At 33.0% G+C, this 19,323-nt stretch overlaps 3 protein-coding genes across 5 annotated transcripts; 2 read left to right on the plus strand and 1 right to left on the minus strand.

The window, feature by feature from the left end:
* The first annotated feature begins 201 nt into the window (after window positions 1–201).
* On the plus strand, window positions 202–4,895 carry LOC113003661 (juvenile hormone epoxide hydrolase 2). The gene is made up of 6 exons (XM_026134058.2): window positions 202–756; window positions 1,042–1,231; window positions 1,459–1,807; window positions 1,887–2,065; window positions 2,486–2,726; window positions 2,800–4,895. Exons 1-6 carry the CDS (start codon window positions 571–573, stop codon window positions 3,056–3,058), a joined length of 1,404 nt encoding a protein of 467 aa, XP_025989843.2. The 5' UTR covers window positions 202–570; the 3' UTR covers window positions 3,059–4,895.
* LOC105207716 (serine/threonine-protein phosphatase 4 catalytic subunit) lies at window positions 4,658–9,716 on the minus strand. 2 transcript variants are annotated; one of them, XM_026134059.2, is made up of 6 exons: window positions 9,369–9,716; window positions 8,768–9,023; window positions 8,521–8,673; window positions 7,445–7,696; window positions 5,972–6,210; window positions 4,658–5,105 (listed from the first exon to the last, which is right to left on the minus strand). In XM_026134059.2, exons 2-6 carry the CDS (start codon window positions 8,915–8,917, stop codon window positions 4,976–4,978), a joined length of 924 nt encoding a protein of 307 aa, XP_025989844.1. In that variant the 5' UTR covers window positions 8,918–9,023; window positions 9,369–9,716; the 3' UTR covers window positions 4,658–4,975. The 2 variants fall into 2 exon arrangements, with proteins under 2 accessions (XP_025989844.1, XP_025989845.1); XM_026134060.2 differs by having other exon boundaries at window positions 8,768–8,953; window positions 9,369–9,701.
* A 495-nt stretch (window positions 9,717–10,211) lies between these two features.
* Window positions 10,212–19,181, plus strand: LOC105207812 (protein abnormal spindle). Of its 2 annotated transcripts, XM_039457453.1 has the most exons (11): window positions 10,212–10,451; window positions 10,792–11,049; window positions 11,149–11,802; window positions 12,067–12,358; window positions 12,638–12,833; window positions 14,152–14,349; window positions 14,921–15,075; window positions 15,337–17,814; window positions 17,935–18,119; window positions 18,214–18,330; window positions 18,542–18,754. In XM_039457453.1, the coding sequence occupies exons 1-11, from the start codon at window positions 10,275–10,277 to the stop codon at window positions 18,752–18,754; spliced, it is 4,923 nt and encodes a 1,640-aa protein (XP_039313387.1). In that variant the 5' UTR covers window positions 10,212–10,274. The 2 variants fall into 2 exon arrangements, with proteins under 2 accessions (XP_039313387.1, XP_025989842.1); XM_026134057.2 differs by having other exon boundaries at window positions 10,792–11,802; window positions 18,542–19,181.
* Window positions 19,182–19,323: the final 142 nt, after the last annotated feature.

The following is a 19,323-nucleotide window of genomic DNA, read 5'->3' on the forward strand; positions in this document are numbered from 1 at the left end:
GCGGGCGCGGAAGGGCCCCCTCAGAATTCTTCTTAAAAATGCCTTCAACCCTGTTTAACGGTTTCATTGGGTCAACATCCTTCAAAAGAAACAAATAAATTCATCGAGTAAAGAATAATTGACTCGTTCAACGATCAATGAAGACGAAATTTAATTGTATCTTTGAATACGTAAACTTTTCTAACGTTATCATGAGTTTGTACATACGTCCTTGTCCGAGCGCGTCTTGGAATGTCTTTTAAAATCTACAACGTGTGAATATTTTTCGAATCAAATAATCTCTTTATTTTTACACTTATTGCGAGATTTATAGATTTTGGCACTCACTACGCTCTTGTTTATCTCAAGACATTTCAAGATTTTCAAGAGATGTGATAGCGAGCTAAGCGAGCAAGTCACGCTGAGTCATTGCAAACAGTGATCAGCGGCATTAATAAGGTAATAAGTTACGCACTGCTAACTGCTAACCACTGCTAACGAGGGGTGAGCCTGGTGAACCTAGTGAACCAAGGTGAACGTGTCATCTCAACTGTTCATTTGTACGAGAGTTAAACGAGATTTGCCAGCTAAATGGATTGTTGTCTCTCGTCCATTGTGATTGTTAGCTGCATCGCGATGCTGTTCACTTTGACAAGAAGATACTTATCGTTCCGACGAACAAAGTTTCCAATGTTACCGGAGACTTGGTGGACACCCGGCACCGAAGGCTCTGTCAACGATGATATCCGACCGTATAAAGTTATTTTTTCCGAAGAGGTATGCAATTATAAAGAAATGTGTACCTTTTTTGTAGCTGTTCTATTTGATTCTTTATCTCTATTTAGAGTAAGACAAGTATGTACACAGACGTTAAAAAAAAAAAATGTTGATGAGTAGAAGAGATAAATTATAGTTTCTGAAGAACAACTAAAGCAATTTGAAATTTAGATGTAAGCTCTTACTGTGAATTGATGTGATTTGAAAACCTAGGAGTCAATTTAATGAAATAGTTTGAGCAAATTAAACTGTGGTTAAATAAGAGATAATTTGCATTGTTTGTAGGTTGTGAAAGATTTGAAATTCAGACTGACACACACTAGACTAACATCGCCGTTGAAAGATGTAGCCTGGAATTATGGCACCAACACTGATGCTTTGCGCAAACTTTTAGACTACTGGGCAAATGAATATAACTTTCAGGAACGTGAGAAGTTTATAAACCAGTATTCACATTTTAAAACAAATATCCAAGGTAAAGAAAATATGATAATTGATAGAGAAGTATAATAAGTTTTTTTTTTTTTTTTTTTTTTTTAGATGTTTAGTAAAGTACTTTTGTACAGCTTAACAATTTGTAGTGTAATCCAAGAACCAATAAATTTTTTTGTATCAAAGTTAATTGTATGCACTCATTGCGTTATTATTTCTTAATATTATATTGAGTTCAATTAATATATACATGTTTTGCATTTATTACAGGATTAGATATTCACTTCATCCATGTAAAACCAAGCAATACAGAGGGAAAGCGCGTTTTACCACTGCTACTTGTACATGGATGGCCTGGTTCTATAATGGAATTTTACAAGATCATTCCATTACTAACTTCGCCAAGACCTGAGTACGATTTTGTGTTTGAAGTGATAGTGCCTTCGTTACCTGGATTCGGGTTCTCCAGTGCAGCTACAATACCTAATCTTTCAGCTGCTCATATGAGTGTGATTTTCAAAAATCTCATGTTGAGATTGGGTTGTGACAAATATTATGTTCAAGGTGGTGATTGGGGTGCTACAGTCATTCACACTATGTCACTTTTGTATCCGCAACAGTAAGTTTATACTCTAAAAATTATCATTTAAACTTAATGTCTTTATGTACATAACGATCATACATAATTATGTCATTAGCGTCTTGGGTTTGCATTCCAATTTGTGCCTAGTTCTTACTAAATGGACCCTATTAAATAAAGTATTGAATCTATCTTCCTTTTTGCCTTGGGGAAAAACTAAGAAAAAAGGTTCTGGTTTTTCATTGATGTTAGAGAGCGGATACTATCATATCCAAGCTACAAAGCCAGATACAGTTGGTATGTATTGATATGTATTTACATTTATATAATTAAAGAATATATTAAACTATAATGCAAATAGATTTTATGCATACAAAACTATAGCTCAATAATATCAAAACTTAATTTACTTGGAGTGAGCCTTTGAAAAGCGAGTGTATTCCAATTTTTAACAAGGACAATCATTTAAATATCGTATCTTGTTGTATTGCTATCTTTAGAGATTCACTGGTTGATAATTCATTAATCATGTGCTGATCTGATCAGAATGGTATTAGGCACCTGTACAAAGGAGATAGAGAGAAAAGTTTTGTTTATCTTGTTTTTTTCTTCAGTTTTCTATAGTGTAGAAAAGGTTCACTCTAGTATAGTAATAGAGTTTATTGTATTAAACGAGTAACTGAAAATTCAGTAGTTTCAAAACGTTGGATGTTTCAGGAGTCGGTCTGAGCGATTCGCCTGCTGGTCTGGCGGCATACATCATCGAGAAATTTTCCACTGGTACAAATGTGTCTTACAGAGACAGAGCAGATGGCGGATTTCTCGAGAAATTTACATATGACGAGTTGATTGACAACCTAATGATTTATTGGACATCAAATAGCATTACTACATCCATGAGAATATATGCCGAGAAATATACCAAGTCGAACAGATCTGTGGAGGCGATCCTGGAATCGTATGTAACTGCCATTACAAGTTGCCATTATTGTTATTACAGGTGCAAATATCAAGCATTATTTTCTTTGCAGAGCACCGATAAAAGTTCCCAGCGCTTGTGCGCAGTTTCCTCACGATATAATGGAGCAAAAACCAGATGAACTAAGAAAACGATTCGTGAATCTTTTACGTGTTACTAAAATGCCTCGAGGTGGTCACTTTGCGGCATTTGAGGAGTCTGAATTATTTGCTAATGATGTATGGGCCTCTGTTGACGAGATGGAAAAGTGGAACAAAAAGCATAGGCCAACAGTAATTTGTAAACAAGGAGAAAATAAACGTAATTTATAAACGAAAGAAGCACAACATGTTAATTAAAGACAATAAACACATGAATTACGGGTTAATGTGCTTATAAGAGCAATATAACTTTTATTCAAAAGTGTTTTTAATACTTTTTATTTTGGACCCAAGTTTAAGATATGTTTCGAAAAGCACAAGCGTTATTTGAAAGCAAAACAGAAGTTAGACAAGAATCATTGTATTTCTAATTATTATCTGCAATAATAACCAATAATAATTACATATTATTCATACTCAAAAATTATAAAAGAAGATTTGTGTTTTAAAACAAAGAATTATATGTAATTAAAGCAGAAAAGTATTTTATTCACACACGTTTCAAATTCATGCGCTGTTTCGCATGCGCATATGGCCAGAAAGTATATTGTTTATATCGCTACATTTCGTCGGTACGACAGGTTTTTTAACCTCGATAGTTAATTTTAACGATTAACATCTCAGTTCATGAGGCAGAGAGATATTTTTTTGTTAGATTCGTTCGTTTTATGTAAAAACGCGTCGAATGAGACTAATTTTATTAAAATTAGAGGTGGTGGGAGTATTCTGTTTAATTACCATTATTTTAAACGGACGTAATATAATATTCTCATAATATTAAAATATTTAATAATATTCTAAGAATATCGTAGTACTTTTAGGATAACATCTTAAGATATCATTAACCAATAAAAAAGTCGTATTAACATTTGCCATTCAACTTTAATGGCAATTCATTAATATTAATCAAAATTTAAGAAAATTGTGGGACACAATAATTATTTTGAACAAAGTTCAAAGAACTCTGGTTAAACTAAATTGTGAAACTGAGCCTAAATGGAACATAATCGATTCTTATTTTAAGATTGTCGTAAGTAATGTCTTAAAATGCTAATATAGCTCTCTGATTGGTTGTTTACATCTAAATGTTTAAAAAATTATTGTCAAATAATATTTATTCGAATTTTGAAATTAGTTTGCTTATATGGTTACATAATTTAAAATATTTAATTCAAATAATCATTAAATCTTCAATTTACTTCAAACTCTTTGTATAAAATATAACAAATTTCATACAAAAACTTTGACAATAGTTGAATCATTTGTCTTAATGCTAATATATAACATGATGTTATACTATGACATTTTAAGACAGTACTTAAGATGGTCTGAAATATAACATTGATTATAAATATCAGCCTTTGTTCAATTTATTTGATTAACTGCATAGTGTAAAAATAATTAAAATTAGACAATTATTAAATCTCTTCAATTACATCCTAAGTCTACAAAATACTCACAATTTCATAAGAAAAATGTTTAGAAAAATGTTAAGAAATTGTCAACTATGTTTCGTTTGGACGAATCATTTGTCTTTATGCACAACGTTTCTAAAATTGTACAAACACAAGTAAGAATTATAATTATTGACAAATGCGATTAAAGAATTTAAAACTTGATAGAGTTTATTGAAAGCAATTTATTAATGAATACTATTGATATTTTCTGTTGAAATCTGTTGAAGTCTGCACGTTCTTTCTTTTAAATATCTTATATAATCAAAATTTGCTTTGAAAATTTAAATTGTGCGAGATAATACATCACGTCAACTTAAATCGGAGAGGCAAATTTTATTTTATTTTACATCAGTTCCTTACAAGCATACTGATCGCAGGTTCATCCAAATGTGTGATAAACGATTCAATGTAATCACGGAAATCATGCCACCATAAAAAGTAATAGCAAATCTTCACAATCAGTCGCTCATCTTTAGTTACTTCTCTTCACAATCAACATAAACTGATCTGTGAGAGAGAGAGAGAGAGAGAGAGAGAGAGAGAGAGAGAGAGAGAGAAGAAGGAAAAGTAAATTCCCCAAGTCAATCTGACACGATCCTGATGGTTTCTTTTGTACTCTATAACGGCTCGTTTATAAAAAGTAATCTGCTTGTGGCTTCTTGCTGGGTATTCCACGACTTTCCTGTGGTGCCGCTTCAAATATCGTAAAATCTCTCTGCAGATGCTCGTTTAGCTCTAGTATCGCGGCTACATTGCCACATCTACAATTATAATTAGTATAAAAATATGTAATATATATATATAAGGAAAGGAGGAGTAAGACAGGGTGAGTTATAAAAACTGGTGTACTATGTGATAGAAGACACTTTCTAGTTTATATTAATGCTTTTAAAGTGTCCATTTCTTGCTTACCGGGATACCCTCTGTCTACCTCACCCATGGAGCAAGATAGGGAGAAATGCTTTTTTTTTTAAATAAAGTTATAATTTTTTGAATATTTCATTTAATGATAGTTATATTGAAAGATTGATGATATCCAAAGAATACTTAAGAAGTAAAGATGATTCGCGATTGATTATGAAAACCTTCCATTCATCGTCAAACCTTTATTTTTGTCTCTACAATATTTTGTCCCTAAATTATAAAATTAAAAATTAATATTATTTGAATCTATTTTTTACTTTGAAACACCGTAGCTTGATGAAACATTATTCAAAAATTAACCAAAATTATTTTAATATAGATATCTTTCTTAACTTTAAAATACTCTTTTTTTTTTAAATTAGTAATTAATTGATAATTTCTCAAAAATATTGAACTTTTTGTACTAAAATTTATTTCTTTTCAAAATAAATTTTTTATTTTGAAATTAAAAAATTTATGGAAAAAATGTTAGCTTGTGTTAGATTTGCATAAATGTTTTCAAACTTGGAATTTTTTTTGTGCTTAACTTTCAGATGCGAGAAAATCGCAAATACAAAATTGTGAATGATAATGTACAATATATTTGATCAGTTTTGTGAATCACTGTATATAATAACAAAGATAAAAATTAATAAACAAATAATTAACAATAAAACCTCAGTTTTACTAGAAAAAGAAATTTATAAGTGCAAATATTACTTGCCTGTAACAATAATTTGGCGCAGACCAGACGGTCAATACAGTCTCGTTAAAGTGCCATTTGTAGCCCTCCATTACTAACTGATGAGCACGGCATATCATGTCGATATCGTTAGCGGAATTGAATTGTGCTACCACATCGCTACCAAAGAGGTAACCGGCGCCGCGCGGGGACACGCCCCAACCTTGGGTATCTTCGGGATCTGACCATAGCAAATCACACATTGGCCCATCGTGAGGAACCTGCATTAAAAATATTATTTTAAATAAACTTTAAAATTAAAGATGTATAAATCAAACATGTGTGAGATCAAATTGAATCAAATAATTTTTCTTGAAACACAGTTCTAAGTAGAACAAGAATTAGTAATATCACATTATTAAATTGAAAAATTAACTTTTAATATTGATGTATTCTTTAATATTGAAACTGTGGGGTATTGGATAATTCAGTGCTAGAATAGTTGCATGTCAAGTAAAAGATTCAGGGATACAATGCTATCCTGTATATATAATATTAGGAATTTTGAGAAATTGGAAAAATATTTCACTCTAATAAAAATATAAATCTTTCAAAATAAGATAGTAAACAAATCAACGCAATATCAATCTTTGAAAGATAAAAGCTACTAAATAATAACAATAAATTGAAGAAAAGAGATTAAATAACAGAACTTACACTCCCTTTCCATAAAAATACCAATTGTATAATAAAATCAGTTTGGAAGTTCTGACTCACATAGCTTCAATTGTAACGCAATCAAATAGAATTGTGCATTGTGCACCAATCAATAAAAAAATAATTGAAGCCAACAAACAAATAAAAACGACTTAACATAATTACAAATTTAAAATAAAAAATATTTTAATATAAAAAGTAGATTAAAAATTCCAGTTAAATTGCTATTTATTATTTTCAAATCTTATTATTTTTTCAAACAGTCATTTACAGTATTATTCAGCAATTGGTGTAATGACTTGAAATATATTAAAACTGTAACAATAAATTGAAAAAAGCAAACTCAGAGAGATTGGAAAAAGAAATTTACATTCTATTTCATTCTTTTATATAAATAGTAATTATATAATGAAATCAATTTAAAGCTTCTAGCTCACACACAGTCATGTGATGTAATCAAATAAGGTCACTGAACCAATCAATGAAGAAATTGAACCCATCAATAACAAATAAAAACAAAAAATATAATTACATTTCCAAGTAAATAATATTTTAATCAAACCAGTGTGCAAGTCAGATTTAAAAAATACCAATTAATTTGCAAGTTATTATTTTAAAGACTTATTATTTCATTATTTTTTTTATACAATTATTTACTGGTGATTATTTAATGATTGATATAGTGACCGTACATATATTAAAACTGTAACTTTAATAAGGCAAATTAAAGACATTTAGTGTAATGTGTTAATTATTAGAAAAAAATTGTGGCAAATGGAATATAATAAAGGAACTTACTTCTTGTTTTCTGTCGATAGTCCGGATTTGATCTAATGTTTGAATACTGGGTGATAATCCACCGTGAACACAAAAAATCTTGCCATCAATAATAGCAGACAATGATAAATAGTCAAATATCTCTGTGCAATATCGCCATACAGTTATACTGCCGTATTTGCGTAAGCACTCGTCATAAAAGCCATAAACTTGCGTTATTTGCCGTGATTCATGATTCCCTCGTATCAATGTAATTCTGTCAGGATAACGTACCTATGATAAAAGAAAAAATTATGCTATAATAACATATCTGCTAGATATTTCAAATTTAATTCATTTTAAATCTTTTTCATTTTCCGCGTGAAAAAAAACAAAAAAATTATATAAACAATATTTTATTAAATTATATGAATATTATGTTCAAATTTATATACTCTTAAAGTAGAAATTTGTTCTATCTAAATGTTCAAAATAATTGAGAAATACACAATATAAAAACTTTTAAATCAAATTTTGAGAATAAATTTATGATTGATATAAACATTCCTGAATTTTTGGGCTATATAGCTTCCTTTAAATAACTTTGTATAGCTTTCTAAAATAGCATTGAGAAGAAAAGTTTTAAATAAATTGCAAATAGAAAACAAGAATTAAAAATAATGTATTTTTTTAAAGAAGAAAAGTTTAAAGAATATTTTAAATGTAAAAAAATAAAATTTTATATTATTATAATCATATTTTTTTCATGTAAGAGTATAAAATGGTATATAATTTTCTTTAAATATGTCATCAAAATTTGATGTTATTTGTTATTATATTCAAATAATTATGTTTGTATATTTGTAATAAACCAAATAATGTTTGTTATAAACAACTTTTAATTCTTTCTATATCAATATTTTTCAATATTATAAAGAAAATATTTTCAATTAAGTTATTTTTATTGCTAAAATTTTATTCATTACTTATTATTTAGAAGATAACAAAAAACTTCTTTGTTAAAGCATAAAAATGTATATAAAGAAAAAATCATGTAATTCCCCTGTACTTTTTTTAATTGAAAGAACTTTTTTAAGACATTTTATATTTTGACATACCTTCAGTGCAAGTAGAAGTAGAAACGTTTCAACGCTATAAAAACCTCGGTCTACAAAATCTCCCATAAAAAGATAATTTGTTTCTGGCACATCTCCGCCTACTTTAAACAATTCTTTCAAATCATAAAATTGTCCATGGATATCTCCACAAACCTAAAGAAAACACATCGCACAGAAGCTTTAACATATTTAACTCTTCGGCTTTAATAATTTCCAATTGCACTTTGCAGGAAATAAAAATAGTTACTGTCACAGGTGAGTCAACACGCTGCACATTGCTCTCCTCAATCAAGATTTCTCGCGCCTTCGCGCACAGTGCTTTAACCTCAGCCTCCTTGATAATCTCGCACTTCTTCAGTTGCTCGATCTGCCGATCCAAGTCACTGGACTCGGCCATCGTATGACGTGGAGTCGAACTGATCGCGATTCCTCACTGAAAAGAGCAGCCGTTGTCAATCGCTTTTACGTGCCCGTGCGAATTGTTGCAGCCTAGGATCGGCGTTCTAGAATTTGCGGAAGGGACATAAACCGTGTAACAGTCGCAGTGTTCTTAGGTTATAAACATTTATAATGTAGTATAAGAATAATATATTACAAATATCACTACGATTCTTTAAAAAAATACTGTAACTATTTACGTTCTTCTTTTTTAAAAATTTCCCTAAATTCTTTTTATTATATTCTCCCAAAATTCCTTGATAATAACAAAACTCAAATTTAGGAGAAAACCTCCCAACCTAAGGAAGTAGGAACTGTCGATATGTCGAATAAACTAGAGACTCCGAGATTCAAGCGGGTAATAGCAGAGTGAAAAAAAGAAATTTATATACCTTACAGACGGTACTTACGGGTTATCCTCGTCTTGGTCGTCGACCTCGGATTTTCACCGTCGTGATCGACGCATCGGACGAGCGACGAGCGTAAACCGCCGCAAAGTTTTTTCTCCAATTACAAAACAATGGACGGGATCGAACGAAACTCCCGTATTCCTCGCACTCGCTCCAACTCGAGCCCCGAATTGTCCCGAATCGCTCGTACTCCAGCGCCGACCACCGACATCAAATTGTTTAACATAAAACACGGAGATCGAAGTGGAATGATGGTGAACAATGTAATAAACGTGAGGATGAACGAGTAAACGAATCCTGGGACTGGGATCGTCGTCATCCACTTCTGCTAGTTCTGCTACACATATCTCTATTATGGCTGGTGGCGCGGATGCGAGCCAGCGAGCCGCGGCCCGCGGGCGCAATCTTGGGGAATAACACGTGACTTGCACGACGACCAATCAATCGTCCAGTTGTCCAAAAGTAATGACTGCGATACGGTAAAGTCCATAAAGCCTGATTTGACTCGTCCTTTGGTCCTACTCTGCCCCAATGGAAAGAGTTCGTTTTGGTTGGACTATGTATTTTAGGAACTTTACTCGAAGCCTTCGAAGGTTGACAACCTTGCATAAAAGTTACTCGTGTGCGCTCGTTCAAATTGAATTGACCAAGTCCGTTATCCGTTGCTTGTTGATACGCCATCGTTCTTCATCTGTAGATATTTAATTCGAGAAAACGTGAGTTTCCAAGCTAAAGACGTATAATGTCGCGTACGACGCAAGAACCGTGACTGAAACTGACTTGTTTCAACTTTCGTTTGCTTCAATATTTTTCAACATCGCGTATTATAACGGATTCTGCGGGTTCTGTATTGCAAGTTAAATCGCCTGTAATCTTGCATTACGAATTCTCAAGCGATTGTACGAGATGAATCCGTCTTATCCTATGTCGGAAGTCGGAAAGCCAAATGCGGTGGATAAGTCTCTTTATAGCATGCTGCTCGCCCCGTTCCAGCCTGCGACAAGAATCGAACTGGAGACCAAAATAGACACCACTATAGAGTGCTGTTTAAACGTGAGAAATGTCAGCGACAAGGCGTTAAACGTATGGGAAACCTTTTTCAAACTGAATATTTAGTCCTTCAGAGCAGATCTCTTCGTCGAAATCAATAACAGTTAATGATTTGCTGATCTGCGAGACCTATTTAACTTATGTTGAAAGGCACTAATTAATTTTAAGAATCTGTAATAATTTGTTAAAAAAAGAAATCACAAGTGCCAAATTTATTTTAATAATAATAAATCAAGATTTGATAGGTCCAATAGCTCTGAAGGATTAAAATCTTTAGAATTATATAGAATTGTTTACATATAAATAACATATAATGTAGAAAAAATGATTTTGAATGCTTTGGTAACTTAACTCTTTGACAATGTTCTTTTAGATAACTGTAACAAAGTTACCATCTGTGGAACGTCGGATTATTCTGAACTTGACTGAACTAGAGATCCAAGGGAACAGCAATGGCACAATATGCATCAAATGGTCACCCAGAGAGGCAGGATCTTGGCGAGACGTGCTGCAGTTCACTGATAGTAGACGAATTAAATATGATGTTATCATAGCGACAACTGCCAAAGATGATAAGAAGAGTAATAAGATGAAAAGAAGACCAAAACCAGTTCTGCCATTAACAAATTCGGTGAATATTTCCACAACAGTTGTAAACAAGCAGTTTCATCAGGGTAATATGAAAATTCCAACTGCTAATCGGTTGTTAGTCAATAATTTCGATACACAGGTAAAACAATCTAGCAGATCCAAATATGAGAATGAGCTGAATAAAGAAAATATCTCGAATAAAAATAATGATACAACTTATGCGAAAGACAAGAGAATTAACGAGCATGATAAATTGGAAAATATCTTGTGCGAGCAAGGTATGAATGTGTGGAACGATGGCAGCGTTCTGCCACTTCTATGTCCTTCGAGCGGGCCACAGGATATACGAAGGGCCACATACATTAAAGAGAGAAGACCTTGCAATAGCATACTTTACGATCACAATGAAGACATTGATGAGAATGCAAAATGTGACAAAGACAAGGCACAATCCGACTTCTCCATACTTCTGAATAAATTTACATTCACGTCTACGGATGTAACTGCGAGTTCTCCAGAGCCAACTAGAAGGGAGTCAATAGAGACTATTTCACAAGTTGCAGACAAGCATACAACGTTCAATATCAGTAGTGGTCTATTTCTCGAGACGTCCGTAATTCATGACACAAAAGCTCTCGTCAATGCAACACCTGCATTACAATCTGCAAGCTTGCATAACTTGTCACCAATCAAGTCTGATGGATGCTCCCTCATAACTGATATCAAAGATTTGATTTCGTCATCACCTATTCAATTTCAACATGTTATAACAAAAGAGCCTAAGCAGGATTTGGTAAATTAATATATTTTTTTTTAATCAAATTAAAGATATTTTAATTATACAATACATTCTTAATTCAAATGTGTTGATACACTTCGCACATCATAGTAGAATGTTGATTAAAGTTGTTAACTTGGAAGAAAAAAGTTATAATAAATTAAAGTTTACCTGTTTTAAAAATAACTATTAAAAGTTAAAAATTAACTTATTTAAAATTAATCAAGTTAAAAGTTATTAACTTTTTAAGGTTTTTTATTTAATTCTCTTTTTAACTAGTTACTATCGAATCCTGAGCCTAAGGAGTACGCGAGATCTTTTACGGTGGATATAAATCCAAATATTCAAACAACCAATTGTGAATACTTCAGTTTCGAGATCATTTCTAGTGGTTCCGAAGCAGTTAAAAACACTGGAGATATGTATATTGAAATTTCTCCGCCAAGGCATTTCCACCCCATGCTATCTATGTCGGTGTCGAGATTGAACGGCACAAAAACTGGCAGAGTCATAAAGACTAATACTTTACGTGACGGAGGAAAGAAGTTACAACTGAACGTATCTACTACAAGTGAGCTTTGCCTTTAAAACAAAAATTAATTTGGTCATTTGAAAAACAACATAAGTCAACAACTCTTACTTTTGAAGAATTAAAGCTGTTTAGTTTTTACAACTGCAGCACTAAAATTAATTAAAAATTGATATTAATTAAATATTGTTAGCATTAACATCTTGATTTTGATGATTGATTAATTTTTTTTTATTTATTTAAATTGAACTGTTTTTTAAATGATTGGATTCAATTGTATTCTCAATAATATCAGTTTTAATCTGTGTATTACAATTGCAGAAAAGAACACAAGGAATGTACCAGCAATCAAAATAAACAAATTATCCCTTAATACCTTGCGTAATACAAAGTGGCATTCTTCATCCACTAGAGATTCGAGTTGCAGAATACAAAATGAAGAAGAATATTTTATCTATGATACATATGGACTGGACCCCTTTGCACCATCCACAACAAAGGATCCATTTCTTAAAAAGTTAGTTAAGCTCTATAATTCATACAGAGAGAATATTTTACATTGATATTGTATAAATTCAGAAGCTATATATGTATACAGGGTGTTTAACGAAAAGTAAGAGAAAATTTAAGGAGTGGTTTTAATGGAGGTAATAAAATAAAATAAAAATCAAAAATAATAAAATTGCGATTAAGACTTTCGTTTTTTAATTATAAATGTTTAATATTCATATAAAAAATATTTAAAGCAGATTATTATTTAAACATAATTAAAAAACGAAGTTTTCATTAAAGTTTTGTTACTTTTGATTTTGTAATTCTAATTATTTAAATGTTCACCCAAAAAGTGTCTAAAGCACATAAATATTTAAACATTTATAAAATTAAATCTTATTTGCTATATTGCAAAACAAAGTCTTAATTTTAAAGTTGTTTTAGTGTTATTTATTTTTAGCTTATCATCCAGAATTACTCCTTAAATTTTCTTCTACCTTATCAAATACTTCATATACACATGTGTGTGCGTGTGTGTGTATATATAATATATATTCTACATATATACTACTTTATCAATTCGGAAACAAATTATGATTTTTTCACATTTTATAAAAAGTTGCACTTAAAAAATCTTTAAAAAATTTTTTAAATTTATGTAAATCAATAACATAACAAAATTTTTTTCTCTATTTTTGTTTTTCTGTAAACTCTTTAATTTTGAAGTTAAAAACAATTTTCTAGTGCAAGAACGAATTTTTCTACATTAGAAATCCAATGTTATTGCAAAAAAGTATCGCTCCAATTAAAAAAATTTATTTTAAAGCTTAGAAAGCCTATTTTAAAAGGCTACTTTTTCATTCATTTTTTTCAAATAATGTTTTATTTACTTTAAAGTTACAGCGCTTCAGAAATAAAACAAAAATATTGAAAAATATTAATTTTTTATTTTGTGTATATTATTTAAGAACAATCAGAAAAATGATTTGTTTTTATTAATACATCATAGAAACAAAATTAAAAAATTTTAATCCATATTTCTTCTTTTTAAAGTGCATTTTTGAAATTTCTATAACTTCACCGACGTATTTATTTTTTTGTGAACTGCAAGACAATCACAAGTTTTTCCGAATTTATGAATAATAGTACATGTATTGTATTTATATGTTTTATGTTATATAACTTTTTGTTTTAACGTCGTTTCTATAAAAGTTTTTAATTTTTTAGATTAATTTGTAAATGGATTTGTAAAAGATTGCTTTTATTAATGCAAATTTTAAAATTTTTGCTATAAACTGAAAAGTTGATTTTAACATTTGTCTTAATATATTGATTATGTACAGTACAATGAATTTTGATGAACTGTGGCTACTGCAACAAGAATTGGCGTTTACAAAGTGGTTGAACGCTTTGCTGTCTTCGCCGGAAGATTTGTCTGTCGACATTGAAACAGCCGTAACGGACGTCGGCAAAGTGTGGCAAACATGCAAAGCACAAAAGAATACTGTGTTGGCTGAAACTAAAGAGGCTGTATCCGCTAGGTGCGTATTATATTAACAATTATAAAAAAGTCTATGTTAAAAGTTATACTAAATACAAATTAAAAAAGTTCTTTAACCGTTTTACATAATATAAGAATTTCCTCAAAGATTTCGAGAATAATTTTATAATTAATTTGTAGGCATTTCTGATTTTTTCAAATTTGTTGACTGTATATTTTTTCATTTTTAAATTATTTCCTAAAATATCCTTAAGTCTTATTGGAAGGAGAGTTTTAAGTAATTTAATCGCAAACAAAATTATAAGAATTTTGAAAAATTATAATCATAAGAAATAAAAATTAAGTTTGTAGAACATTTTGGCACTAAAAAGTTAAAATTTTACTGTTTATTTTTGTATAAAATTAATATTGATGATTTATATACTTTTCTTTAAATATGATGTTACACTAATAAAAATATAGCAATTTTGTTTTTTATTACATTTAAATCATTACAAATAATTCTTTTTTAATTTTTTTCCTTTCAATATTGATTAACTCTTTGTTATTTTAAAATCTTAATTTTAAATAATTGAAAACCAATGGCAATTTTAATTAGTAATTTCTTTCAGATATCATACCAGCACAAGGCTAAACACATTACGAAAAGCTGCAAACGCCATGTTTAAACGTGATGAAGTCACGCAAGTTCTCTCACGTACCAACATGTGCATTTCCAAAGGAACTTTGTGCATTAGATCGGATCGTAATCTTCACCGTGACATTGGTACTTTGAATAATTTTTTACATGATTTTTTTATTTATTTAAATATTATAAACTAGTTTGATTTTTTTCGTGAATTCTAGATCATTATTATTTTTTTATTGAAAATTTGATGTTTATGATAAATAATGATCTAGAACTCGCGGATATTTAAACTTATGAAATATTTAATTCACTCGGCAAAAGTATAAACTTATTTCAAGTAATCAATTTTTTTTCTGTGTGTACATTACAATATTTTAAATTGGATGGTTTTGGCAATAGGTCTGCAGAAGCTCATACTGAGCTTATTCCTGAGTTATAATCCTTTGTGGCTACGTATCGGCTTAGAAACCGTATATAGCGAGAGCATTTCGTTGCGCTCAAACAATGATATCGTCGGTCTGACTCGCTTTTTATTGACGAGATTCTTCTCGGATCCACGACTGACGAAGATGCCCAGTTACCACAAGACTGATCCGAGCCAAAAGTTCGTCACGCAGCTTAATCAGTTAATTCTGAGAAAGTTCTTGTTTCTGATATATTTTTTGGACTATGCCAAGCAGCATAAGCTAATCGGCCATGATCCGTGCCTATTCCACAAACGCGCTCAATACAAGGAAAGTCGCGCGATCCTACTGAGCTTCTCGCGCGAGCTCTTGAGCGGTATCGGCGACGTGACCAGGCTATTGCGTGGTCACAACTACGTGCTCACTCATCGGCAGACTTATATCGAGGAATACGATTACGCGGTGGTGAACATACGATGCGATTTACGCGACGGCGTACGACTGTGTCGCGCGATGGAGCTCATCACTGGCGCTCGAGGATTGACCCAATGTTGCCGGTTGCCGGCGATATCGCGTTTGCAAAAGGTGCATAACGTGGACGTGGCATTGAGCGCCCTATGCCAAGCGGGCTACGTCCTCGAGGGTAACATAGACGCGAAAAGCATCGCCGACGGTCACTGCGAGAAGACCTTGTCGCTCCTCTGGCAGATTATCCACAAATACCAGGCGCCGCGGTTTGATCGGGCGGCTCGCGTGATCCAAAAATGGTGGCGAGCGCAACTCTGGTATATCCGCGTGAGGAATTACTTACGCGCGCGTAAAATTCTAGCTGCGACAATAATCCAACGCGCGTGGAGGCGCAAGATAACACAGTACAAATCCTCGCAAATCGAAATTGACTGTAATCTTGACGAACGCAAGAGATATTTGCGCATCAGAACAGCCGCGATAAAACTTCAGAGATGGTGGAGGCAGATGCGAGGAAACGTAAGGCAATTGCGAGAGCTGAGAAAAAAACACCAAGCGGCAATCACGGTGCAAAGGAGATGGAGAGCTGTGTTGCTAATGCGGCAGCAACGAAATCGGTATCGCGATTTGAAGAATGCTGCGTTGACGATTCAAACCCGTTGGAGAGCGACGCGGGCGATGAGATTGCAACGTTCGCAATATCTCGCGCTTAGAGATGCCACCGTACAAGTGCAAATCTGGTGGAGATCTATGAGAGCCATGCGAGACCAGCACGAATGGTTTCTTCGCAGCAAAGAGAGCGCTCGTATCATTCAAGTTTGGTGGAAGCGACATTTGTTAATGCGAAAAACGCGCAATGACTTTCTGCTGATGAGAGTCGCTGTGCATAGCATCGAAAGCTGGTGGATAAGCGTGATAGATAGGAAGAAGTTTCTCTTGTACCGAGAGTGTACTATTCGCATTCAGAAAATGTGGAGGAAGTACCGAGCGCGCAAGCGAGAAGGCGCCTGTCTAAAGATACAGGCGTGGTGGCGAGCCGCAATCTGCTCACGTAAATACAAACTTCAAAAGTCCTGCTGCGTGAAGTTGCAACGTTGGTGGCGCGAAATCGTGCTTACGAGACGTCAGCGTACGGAATTTCTGCAGTTGCGGCAAGCGACATGTGTTATACAGAAGAACTGGCGGGCGAGAATGGTCAGAAGAAACTACTTGAAGCAACGGCGAGCGACTTTACTGATACAATCGTGGTACCGTCGTACCAATTCGGCGAGAATCATTCGACAACGTTACTTGGAGATGAGAGGTGCTGCAATTCAAATACAGAAATGGTGGCGCAACGTCACGATAGCCCGTCAAGAACGGAGGAGATACCTGCAACTTCGTAAGAGCGCCGTCCACCTGCAGACTTATTGGCGTCAACGCGTTTTGGCTCGTGCGGATCGTCAGCGATATTTGACTCAGAGGAAAGCGTGTGTCACTCTGCAATCTTGGTGGCGAATGGTCAGAACGAAGAGCGAGTACAAATCGTACAAGATTTGCGTGCTGAAGATACAAAGGAGGTGGCGTGCGAAGAAAGTCGCTCTGTCTACAAGAAAACAATTTGTCGCTTCGCAGCAGGCTGCGATAGTCATTCAGTCGTATTACAGAATGAAAGTTACAAAGCGAAGATACGAGATCGTCAAGTACGCCGCGTTGGTCATTCAAACATATTGGCGAGCCTACATAACTGGTAGACGAGAGAGATTGCGTTACTTGTCACAGCGCCAGGCAGCGATCACGTTTCAACGTCATTACAGGCGGAAAAGAATGAAACGTGAAGAGCAATGCAGAAATGAGATCGCTTTGATCGTTACAAAGATTCGAGATGAATGTGGAGAAGATATTCAGAAGATGGACGTTATCACGAAGCTTGCGCTTCCAGGCAGTAATTACTGGCAAGGAATAATCAATACGCTACGCAACTGCAACAGCGTCGGAGCGCTGCTTATTTGCTTGAATAGTTTAGGTAAACGATGCATTTTCACTTAAAAAAATAATATCGCAGGCTGTATTGTTTGCTTGATTAATGCATGATTTTTTTGCCCCAATATAAATGATAAACTGTTAATTTATACTCACCACACAGATACCATAATGAAATTGTCACCGACCAGGCGTGTCATCCTCTGCGAGCTGAACCTGGTCAATAACATTTATAATACGATAGCGCAGAACAACAGATCGTTACCATGGATGAAGGTCTGTCAGCAAGCATGCAACATTCTGATCACCTTGTCGAAGCATCTTCACACGAGAAAATATGTCCTCAAGGTAGGTTTAGAAGAAGCCGATGGCGATTATCTTCCTTCTGCCAATGTATTCAATATATCATTAAAAAAAAAAAATACTTTGTGTTGATTGCTAGAAAGAGTATGCATTGACATTAGTGCAACTTTTGAGCGGATCATTGAAATACAAGGAAGTATTTCTGCATTGCGCCACTTTGATATGGCTGCTTATCCAGGACGAAGATTATTCAAAGGTAGTTAGCTAAATTGATCTGAGAATTTCTAAATTTTTCATAGTTTATAATTTATAAATTCTTCAACTCTTGTATCCTATTTAATTTTATATTCTTAAATTTTCTAGCTTTGTACAAATTTTTTAATCGCCCTTTTACTACATATTTGAATACTTGTGTATTATTTTTTGCATAATCTTAGGTACCTTTTAATTTCTTTCCACTTTTTTAGGCTATAGCAATGTGTCCACAAATAAATTGGCTGATGAAAAATATTCAACAAAAAGTCTTGAAAAACGGCGAAATAGTAAAATTCCAAAAATGTAAGGATTTAGAGCAATTATATCCCAATTGTGAACCTGACCGATACAACGCGCAGGGATCTCACCTGTTCAGTGACATGAGTTTTGCCATTGCAGCTATCATTGAGAGAACTTTTACATGATATTAAGGTAAATTTTTTGGGTGGGTGATATGTGTACGAGCGCGCGTGCGCGTATATTAAATTTAAAATTTTTTTAATGTTGACCGAGCCTTAGATTTAAATAGTAAAAAAATGTTAAGACAAACTTAAATTTTAGAAGAAATAATTTAAAAATACGAGGAAAAGTGTGTACATACATATTTGTAACAGTTTTTAAATATAAGATTCTAAATATAAAGAGCTTAACAATCTCGCGACTAAAGCCGCAAAAATCAAGACAATCAAGTTTTCATTCTGCTTTAATAACCGACTCATTCCTAAAAACGTGGCAGAACGCTGGCAACGATGACAACTCGATCTGCGTATAGTACAATAAGATATAAATGTAATTTTTATTTACAGTGAATTTACTCACAAATAAAATTAATAATAATAATCATAATAATAATAATAATGCCGGGATGATAATGACAATGGTAAAATGATTGATGACAATGATGGTGACAAGTATGATAGTGACGATGATAAATTATAACTATATAATAGTGATAAAACCGTAATTAGCAACAATAGCAGTAGACTCTAGTAAT

Source organism: Solenopsis invicta, chromosome 14, assembly GCF_016802725.1.
Source record: "Solenopsis invicta isolate M01_SB chromosome 14, UNIL_Sinv_3.0, whole genome shotgun sequence".
Taxonomy (NCBI): Eukaryota; Metazoa; Arthropoda; class Insecta; order Hymenoptera; family Formicidae; genus Solenopsis; species Solenopsis invicta.

Bases quoted from the DNA above. Each gene is read 5' to 3' on its own strand.
- LOC113003661 (XM_026134058.2), top strand. From the start codon at position 571: ATGGATTGTTGTCTCTCGTCCATTGTGATTGTTAGCTGCATCGCGATG. The intron at 1,808-1,886 runs GTAAGTTTATAC...TTATGTCATTAG, and splicing joins TCACTTTTGTATCCGCAACA to CGTCTTGGGTTTGCATTCCA. The intron at 2,066-2,485 runs GTATGTATTGAT...TGGATGTTTCAG, and splicing joins TACAAAGCCAGATACAGTTG to GAGTCGGTCTGAGCGATTCG.
- LOC105207812 (XM_026134057.2), top strand. From the start codon at position 10,275: ATGAATCCGTCTTATCCTATGTCGGAAGTCGGAAAGCCAAATGCGGTG. The intron at 10,452-10,791 runs GTATGGGAAACC...ATGTTCTTTTAG, and splicing joins TCAGCGACAAGGCGTTAAAC to ATAACTGTAACAAAGTTACC. The intron at 12,834-14,151 runs GTTAGTTAAGCT...GATTATGTACAG, and splicing joins AAGGATCCATTTCTTAAAAA to TACAATGAATTTTGATGAAC.
- LOC105207716 (XM_026134059.2), bottom strand. From the start codon at position 8,917: ATGGCCGAGTCCAGTGACTTGGATCGGCAGATCGAGCAACTGAAGAAG. The intron at 8,674-8,767 runs GTAACTATTTTT...TGTTTTCTTTAG, and splicing joins GTGTTGACTCACCTGTGACA to GTTTGTGGAGATATCCATGG. The intron at 5,106-5,971 runs GCAAGTAATATT...TTATAATTGTAG, and splicing joins GCGCCAAATTATTGTTACAG to ATGTGGCAATGTAGCCGCGA.